Source organism: Epargyreus clarus, unplaced genomic scaffold, assembly GCF_041222505.1.
Source record: "Epargyreus clarus isolate Ecla_fem2 unplaced genomic scaffold, WU_Ecla_fem_2.2 ptg000021l, whole genome shotgun sequence".
Lineage (NCBI taxonomy): Eukaryota > Metazoa > Arthropoda > Insecta > Lepidoptera > Hesperiidae > Epargyreus > Epargyreus clarus.
In genome coordinates, this window is record NW_027332228.1 from 15,692,166 (window position 1) to 15,702,277 (window position 10,112).

At 36.7% G+C, this 10,112-nt stretch overlaps 1 protein-coding gene across 1 annotated transcript; it reads right to left on the reverse strand.

The window, feature by feature from the left end:
* Nucleotides 1–1,023: 1,023 nt before the first annotated feature.
* On the reverse strand, nt 1,024–1,928 carry LOC140750726 (uncharacterized). Its single transcript, XM_073084425.1, has one exon. It carries the CDS (start codon nt 1,812–1,814, stop codon nt 1,038–1,040), a length of 777 nt encoding a protein of 258 aa, XP_072940526.1. The 5' UTR covers nt 1,815–1,928; the 3' UTR covers nt 1,024–1,037.
* Between the last annotated feature and the right edge of the window lie 8,184 nt (nt 1,929–10,112).

Here is a 10,112-nt window from a genome sequence, read left to right on the forward strand (position 1 = left end):
CAATCGGTTTTGTAGCTAATGCGTGAAAACAAGTAGTAGTAAAAAACTTATAAACTCACTTTCGCATTTATAATAATTATAGTTAGGATTAGGATAATGGATTAAAACGTAACTCTATGACGTTAGTTTGCGGCGGAGCCACCGATTTTCAATATCTGCATTAAAGAGGTAATGCATCGCGAATGTGCCCTAGTCTTTTATTCTGAAAGCTGTGGTAAAGGCTGTGGCTCCGTTATGAATATAGGTGTGGTGGTAAGGCAAATAAAGTACTTGTAATCAGATAGATTCCTGTTTTATATAAAATTGATTGTAAATACTGTAGCCGGCAGGCACAGTTTAACATTATGTCAATTACTCGTAAGCTAGTTCTGAATAACTAAACATAATAAACTTTAAACATGTTAAGTAATTGATATGTAAATATTGAGCCTGTGATAGCCTAGTGGTCGAAGCGCGGCCTTTTGATCAGGGGTCCGAGGTTTGAATCCCTGACGCACCTCGGATTATAAATTAATTATCACTTGCTGTAATGAAATGAAAATGGCGAAAGCGAAAATCTTAAAAAAATACTTTTCAAAATTATGTGAAGTCTACCAATATGCAGTTGGCTAGCGCATAGGACTAGGTATAGCCTAATCCTTCCATTCTGAGAGGAGACCCGTGCAGTAAAGAAATGAAAACAACAACAACAAGTAAATATTGACCGCAGAGGTTCATATTATAAGTTTTGAGAATAATACAATATTATTAAAAACAAGTTATTTAACAGTACAGTATAATATAGAACTGAATATACTGAAAAAGAGTAATAGACGTGTTTATATAAGAATGCACTTTTGTACACCTTTTATTTAAAAAGCCTTTACCGACATTGACAAATATTTTTAAAACTTTCATTAATCACAAATATCATAATATTAAGAGATTATGAAATGTCACAGAGTTTAAGACACATTAAGATAAACACTATAGCCACCGATTCAGATTTAAAGGCGTAGGTATACGTTTATTAGAGAGTAGAAATAACTTTTAATTATTTAATCAATAACCAAATACAAATTTAACAATGTATACATAACGCCTAAGTTCATTTTTAACACGGTCGACGCACTTCTTTGCTCCTGCGGTGCTTGATCTGTATGACCCGTTAAATCCTTCCACCTTGCTTTCTCGTTATTAGAACCCAATAGCCTTCCGAGTCTAAATTCTGCACACTGTACTGTCACTGTTGGCGGCACTCCGTTGTAAATAAGCCTCGAGCTCGTCTTTTTGAAAACCGCAGAACCACGCAACTCTTCGATTTCACGGCCATTGACGTACCAGCGCAGCTCGGCATCAGCGGCACCTCGGCAGTACGCCTGCATCTCGTCACCCTCGCCGTATTCAGCTGATAATCCTTGCAGTAACGGTCGTCTATGCTCGTGGCCATGGACCTCCATGTGCTTAGCTCGAGTTTCGAATAAGTATGGCGGTATGTCCCGTTCGATATCGCACCTGTACAGCCCGGAAGCTTCTTCAGTTAATCCACCCAGTTTGAGACGGCATGCTGTCGGTCCACACGCGATGAGGTCGATTCTTCCAACGCCGAGGATCGGAAACGAGCGGGTACTCGGCGCAGTTCCAGGCTTGTACCGGAAGAATTCAGTCGGTCCTCTAAACCAGCTGAGGAGCGTGAAATTGGCATCGTATCGACATTCGACAACGACTTCTTCTTGTCCAGGTGGAACAACTTCGGGAATGATGAGATGAGTTATGTTGAATGCTCTGGCTTTGACGGTGACAGTCGTGAGCAGTATGAGCGCGATTGTCAGCATGGTGTCGGGACGCGCGCGCGCACGACACTGCTCCCTTTCGATCTGACTTACTCTTAATTAAACAGTTTATTAAACTCCAACACTTAACCGTTCAACAGATCCTGGTGTATCCGACAGGGAATTTTTTCGTCTGTTCAATTTGAAAGACAAACGTGTAATTGCGTTTTGCTAGGGGTGGCCGGTAATACAGGCGCATGCGTATCGTCTCCCCAACAATTAATAAAACCGCGGTAAAGTGGCGATAAGTATCTAAAAATATGAAGATTCGTTAGTGGCCGACTCCCTAGAATATATTAATTTAAAATCAATAAATTATGTGAAGATAATTACTCGATAAGAGATTAACTCGTAGTGGTTTAAAAAAATGCTCATCTATGTCCTACTTATGAATATTTAGCTTTGTTCGATCAATACATTGCTACATATTATTATTGGAAATATTAATCGGATATAAAATTTGACAACATTACTCATCTCATTATATTACACAACTCCCATCATATTATATATCACGACTATGACTCGTTCAAAAGAAATAAAGAAGAAGGAAAATCTCTTCATAAAGCTTCGATTAAGAACTAGTTCATTTTATTATTGGGAATATGAATAAAAGCAAGATTTTTGAATTTAAACATATATATTTTTAACTTATCATAAAATGAAGTACAAAATATTATAGGCAGAAGTTTTCATGTGTAACAGACATAAAACGACAGTGAAGTGTGAACATTTTTGAGCACACGCCGGCAGCGGCGGGTTGAAGGTTTCGGCTTATTGTCTGAATTACGCTTTATATGTGTCATCCATTTCGCGAGTTAGATTATCTACCTCGCTTCGTAGATTGACTATATCCTCTGTGATTTTGGGAGTACTTACCTATGGAATTCTTTTAAAAAAGCCAATGTAAGGCAATATTTGAAGTTTACATACAGATGCATACGTTACCTATACACCGTTACATACAGATTGTTACTAGCTGGATTTTATAAGCTTACAGGAAATACTACTAAAGTTTCAAAGCAAAGTTCATCTATAGTGGTGACAGTTTAGAAATTTTCAGTAATTTTTAAAACAGCCGGTTTTTTTAGTTATTATCTCGTTTAACATAGTTTAAGTACAGTTATTCCGGCTTTATCTGGGTTAGAGTAGAAATAACAGTGTGATACCCGTCTGAAAAGTGTTTAGGTGTTTCAGCGTCATCTTGGTTGCAACGTACCTACTCTCCTTTTGAATCTTAGAATTCGTTATTAGTATTTGATGCCCTTTGAGTTACTTTTGATATTTCTTCAGTCCATTAAAAATGTACTAGAAAGTTAAAGATATTTTGTTCATTATAGTTTGACGTCTAGTTTATGGGGCAGGTACCTACAAATTCCTGATGCGGTTGTGTACATTTTAATACACGTTAATTAAAGCGGGAAAACCCTTGCGACACTGCATAGGGGTGCGCTTCCCTTAGCTGCACCCATAATGTCATTACATACCTAAACTCACGGCTTTTGATTACACCATAAAGAACTCAGTTGATACTTATAACAATGTGTTTTATGTTCATTGTAGTGAAGTTGAAATATAATGGCTGTAAAATAATGAAAGGCATTCATTAGGTAATAAGGTGACATAATAATATAAGAGGTTAGTAATAATTGATACATACATTAATCATCTCTGCCAGTAACTTATTTCTATCTAACAACTCTAAGATGAGCAACGTCAAGCGCGCTTGAGGGTTGGATGGACCTCAAGAAGCGTCAGCCGTTGTTATCAATGGCTTAGCGGTTGCTAAACCTAGTAGGAGGCATTATGGACGTTTGTAAATTATCGTGGGTAGATTTTAACCCCGTACATTCCGCTAACAATGCGTATTTCAGCACAGATGTTCAGCTAAGCAGCGGGACCATAAAGGGACACAGAGAACCATAGTAGATAGGTATCCGCTTCACTATTCCATTGATACCGAGTATAATCTAGAAACATTCGCACCGGGCAGTGGTGTCGAGAGCCCACGCGTCTCGGAAATAAGACATTACAATTTTATTAGTAGTAATCTCCTTAAGTGTTATCAGCCTAATTGAATAATGCATCGCCATAGTAACCACCGCGGTCTTAGCTTTGTTTTATTGTATTCGCTTATGCTTTGCCTCTGAATATGCGTGATTCATGTCCATGTCTTATTTATTATCAAAGATTTTGAGACACTCGGTTGAAGTGCACTGATTTTTTTGATTGAAAGAGCAAAGTAACCCGTCTGATGGTAAGTGGTCACTGTTGTCTATCCTTCTATATTTTAGATGCAAGTAACTCTACAAATGCGTTGTCAAACAGTCAATATTTTAATAGTAGATAAAAAATAATATAACTATCTTATTCTTGATGGTATGAATTTTAACCCGCCTGAGAACCTTTAAAAAGATGTGTCAACTCTACGAATCCGCACTCGAATGGGCGTCGTAGATTCCTATGACACGGCATAGTGCTGCGGTATACCGTCGCAACTTTTCACATCGCTGCATCGTAATGATTCACGTATTGTCATAATATGTATGTTTCTCATTCTAAGCTCGTTCCCAACAGTGAACTTTAAAGGATTAGTGGACGGTAGAGAGTTACGATACAAAGACATAACACTGCTGCAGTAGAAATAAAGGTGTTGATACAGCCACGAGCGAATTGCGTTGATTTAGTGCAAGCGCCGATATCGCGTGGGTAGGTCAAGTGGTGTCACGCTATAAACTAGATTAAGTTCATAAAGTTGTCGATGTGTACTCTCGGGGCCAGCCTCATCAGTGTCAGAAATCAATACAATATTAAATAATATTGCAATAATCAAATAAACAATAATTGGTACAATTAATAAGGGATATAGAAATTCGTGTATAGGTAGTATGTATTCTTTAAACTTAACAAAATACAATATGATACATAATTATCTTGTGTAAATTTATTAAAATTTGCATATTATATAAGCTAAGCCAAAAAAGGCCCTACGAAATCCGTACAAGGCTCTAACTCAGCATGATGTGGCATGATGCTGTAGGCCGAGTGCGTTGCGTGCTTGCGTGCGAGCATGACTTGCCTACCTAGGAGTAAACGCATAATAGGTATATTTATACATAACAAAATGCACTAGAGATAACTTTATTGAATGCGCAGCTATCTCTTTCAGGTAACCTATGTAGACGATATAAAACAGTAATTTACTACGAATGACTAATAGATCCTTGATTAACTACGGATTTAATATAATCTGGGGGAATTTATCAATTGTTCCAGAACACATTAAAAATGTGTTAGTAATGACTTTAACAGGACAAATCAATTCAGTATTAATTCGGTTGATTGTCCGAAATCTTGGTACAGTGTTTAATTTTACGGTACCTACAGGCAGACGGACAAACCAATTTAGTATTAATCTTTGAAATGATTAGTCGAAATCTTGCGTTTAATTTTCAACGGACAGACGGACATTGTCTTGAGGCTTGTAGAGGTGAGGATCAATTGTGGGACCAATGACTGTAACCGGACACACTCGACCCGGCTCGAGATAAGTGACTCTTGGATTGGGTCTAATGATGCGATTTGATGAACTACTCCACTTATTATATCTACGTTCTATTGTGATCCTCTGTTTTTTTTTTGTAATAACTAACGAGAACGCGATCCTTGGAAAGTGGTGAAGTATCTGTAACCAATCCCATATAGGACAGATTGTCGACTATAATTAATTAATTTCTATCAAAAAATCGAAATGAATAAAAATAATCCCTATGTTGCAATTATTTTCAGCTTTCCATATTGTCTTCAAAAGGCGTCTGCACATATGACGTAGTCACTAGTGTGATTTATTAGAAAAAAAATAATCTTTATAACCAATGTTCTCAAATAACACTTTTTCCTTAGAACTTATGACAGTTTCAATTCTGTGACAATATCGATATATTACGCCATATTTCTAAACCATATTTTCACAATATTATTTACAAAACACCAATAATAAACAACAGTATGCAATTATCAACAAATTACACAATGTAATTGTAAACAGCAGATTATGACGTCACAGCATTGGAGATCGCGAGTGACTAACCATAGGTATTTGCCATCAGTTGATTCATCGTAGGTGGTAACTTCCGCTTATCTGAGGATTCATGTCTTATCAAGTAGTATTAGTAGATTAAAGTGTTTTTAAGGTTGGAGTAGCAAAAGAGTCATTGCCGCCTATGGACGTCTGTGACCAGCTCTATATAGGACAGGATTCTACTTGAAGTCGATCACAGATGCATTGCTTGACTTAGGAGTGAGGGCTGAAGGTCGCCCCATATGTAAGTCAGCCGGCATCCATACCATTCCACTGAATCCATACCCTCCTTTACGCTAGAAATTGGTGTGGTGATGATACTTCTCTAGTCCCACCATACTGGATCTACCTCCTTTAAAAAATGTTGGTTTGTGTTTTTTTGTGTAAAATGAATCCCAGTGTTAAAGTTGATGGAGGTGGTAGAATTCTTTAATTCTGGAGATACTACCGCAACATATTTTGCCTAACAGCAATAGTTTGTAGCGCTGACGCGTTCTGATTAAAAGGGGTGTCTTGAGATAGAGACACAAAAGAGGCTTTTAAACTTAATCCTCAGGAGTAGGAACGAATCTATAATCGGCACATGTAGACAATGACGTGACATACCATAACTCACAGGATGTTAAAAGCAATACTTAATTAGATGTAACGTTTTATATACAATTTTAATAAGAATATATTGTCACTTAAATATTATATAACGCTTATTTTCATATCATGCCCTTTATATTAGTACGGCCATGGGGTTCCCTAAAATTAATTTAATTGGATACGCCACGGAATAATTTAGATCCTTATTAACAAATTGTCGGCTTATCTAATGCTTGATGCGGGATGCTTCATGATGAATCTTCCTCATTGTGATAATTTAATTACATCTGATTTGATACGGTTGTGTATTTCCCCTATTTTATTTAAAAGCTGCTTATATGAGATCAGCGCCATCTATGTTATCTATAATGTACTTAATTACTCTACGAGTGAGGGTTTGTCGTACCGGCATTCGTATTGTCTCGTATACTGTTTGTAAAAGTTTTGAGCATGTTCACTAGATGGCGCATATTACAATATAAATGTGATCGTAATTTTTGTAGGATATTATTATTAACCCCAACCATAAATTAGTAAATATTACTCACTCCTAAACACAAGAAAATGTAACCAGTTTTGACAATTGCAATTGTCACTGTCATCTATTTTCGTGTTTGAAAAATATTAAAAAAATGTAGTTTTTAGATTATTTACGAATGAAACGATATTTTTCCGCACTTTTTCTTCGATTTCGTGTTTTTGCACCACTTAACTGCACAGGTCGGCATTGTTCCGAGTAAATTACACCATCATAGCCATTGAATGGCTGACACATTTATCAGCCGTTTAAGCTATTTATTGACTTCCTTCAATTACAAGGCGGTGAGATATCTTTACTTATCTATGGAAACAACATAAAAAAATAGTTCTTAATACATACTTAAGCAATTATCTTGTAATCGTCAACCTATTATTCTTCAATGGGCACGGATGTCCTCTCAAAATGAAAAGATATAGTCCATAGTCCACCGCGCTGGCCAAGTACATTAGAAGACTTCTTACTTTGAGGACACCCGTGCCCAGTTGTTGGACATTAATCGTTTGACAACGACTTCACTGGGTTATAGCTACACATAATAAAATAATTGCAAATATATAGCTATATAAAGCAGTATATTTAAGAATAATGTCGCTACATAATTCTGTGTTATTATCCCGTGCTCAGCATAATTTTAAAGGTGGCAGGACTTAGTAGTGGAAAGTTGGCAGAGGATGAGGTTTGCGGGCTGCGCATTATATTCTCGTTTCTAGTGTCGTCGGTCAATTTGCACGATTTATGGTGCACCGTGGATTTGGAGTGTGTAATCATATTACTTAGTACGAACTTGGATTGCCATGTATATGATGGCGGGTTATGTTTTACCTCGTGGAGCACCGTCCAACTGAAAGGCAGTCGAGGAAAAATAGAAAATAATCGGTAATTTGTTATTAAAATAACAACAGATACTTTACCCATTAAAAGCTCTGAGGCCGATGACCTCCTTGTACATATATGAAATGAAACGAACTGAATAAAATACATTTTCTGCTTTATCCTGAACAAACTGAAACAATGTAAATTAAATCATCTTTCCATTCTGCACTTGCCAGCGTGGTGGGCTGTACCCTTAGTCCATTCCCACTGATGGAACAAATATGGGATGATGATTTTACCTGAAACAAGGACTTTATTCTATAATAATAGTTTATGTGACTTTATTTTCTACGTCCTCATGTTTACAATCATGAAAATTTGGAGCTTGGAGGATAGCATGTCTATCAAGGTATTTCTACCTTGATAGACATGCTATCCTTATAAAAATACTAAGATGAATTATGTGAGGGTCTAGATAACCGTACTCTTCTCTTCATATTATCAATACTAGTTAACATTATATCGTTTTAAGGACACGGTATGTGACGTGATACAAGATCATACGTTATGTTTAACGACTTACTACTGAGCAGGCATCGGGTAACACGCGTAGTTGTAGTTTGTGCGTAAATCGTATGCATCAATGTTGCGTTTCGCGAATTACCTTATGTTATGGATTAAGAAGTAAATGATCATATTGGCCAGGTATTTAAGAAGGTATAGATCATTTATTAGATCTCTGTCAAGTTAACGGGTTTCCACGCCATCTAGAGTATTAAACCGAATGACTAGCTGTCACCCACAGAACTTTTGATCGCACTTGACGTTTATTAGCTCAGCGTTCTTCAAGATAACTTTTTATAACGTGCATCATGGGCTTGCAGTGCATCTTATAAGTGGTCACTTTCCCCCATAGATACCTGAAACGATCTCCACATAGAACAGTGGTTCTTCCCGAAGCCGATCATAAATGCGTAACCGTAGGCACTCCTGAGGTTTAATAAGGCGTCATGTAAAGTAGCATCCACACCCATCCCACCACCCACCCACATTCCCAGCAGAACTATAAGTGTTCTACTAGCTTACTAAACTATTGGCATTGTTACTTTAAAGAAATGACTTAACAACATAAAGCGTTTGTACCGCTATTTAACACTGTCTACAAAAGCTATTCACTATAATTAGTTCGCGGTAACCAAGAACAAGAACCATGATAAAAGACAGTACATTATCTGTAACAAGTAACTCAGAACTACTGAAGCGGAATACGCGAGTCATCAGCGCCGCCAGGGGGCGCAGTTTGCGCATAAATCGCATTGCCTCGACTCGCGCCGTAAATAATAGTTTGAGAACAATTAATCATTCTGTTTTGTCCTCGAGATAATTTCACGTAAGCTTCTGTGGTTAGTGTTTGGTATTGTAAGGTCGAATAAAATTAATCTTGTAATTAAAACATATTTGGACTAATCTGATTTGAACAGTATATCAGTAAAATTTTGCAGTTCAACTAAAAATATATATGTATATAAAAAAAAAGATTCAATAATGATTTTATTTTTCAATTTTGTTTGAGTTTTAATAGCCTTAATAGGTAGCTTACTTATTTTCTATCTGAATATATTACTTTTAGATTATGGCGGAATTGAGACATTTTAATATGTACCGGATACTTATGATATGTGGTTTTAATTTCTTAATTGTTGACCATTGTATTTCGATTTAGTTGCATGTTTTTTGTTCGAAGCCACACGAATTTCTGGATTGGTACCTAAAATCTAATAATTATAGATATTCGGTAATTTTAGGTATTTACGGTAAAGTCGTGAATTCAGGACTAACAAAGGAATATTGGCAATACTAAGCGGCGTTTCAAATGCCGTTCAGTATTAAACTGAAGAACTTAGTTATTAGCAAATAACTCAAATACCAACAGTTGACGGTTGTTCAGCGTTCGACTCGAGCAGAGTTATTTAAGGCAAGCGGCTAATCGAGAAATTGCATCAGCTCGGAATTCAGTTTCGTAGACGTTAGACGTTCGAGTGACTGAGGATGTTTCAAGAAACTTGCAGTGTTGTGTTATTACAATGCAATATTGTTAATATTTAAACGAAATTTCCGCAGAGAGCTTCGCAGATGTGATGTTGGACGTTCGAATGATTGAAAAACTTGCAGTGTTGTGTTATTACAATGCAATGTTATTAGTATTTGAAAGAAATTGCACCAGCCAGTTTCGTAGAAGTCGATTGTTGGAGTGACTGAGGACGTTTAAAGATAC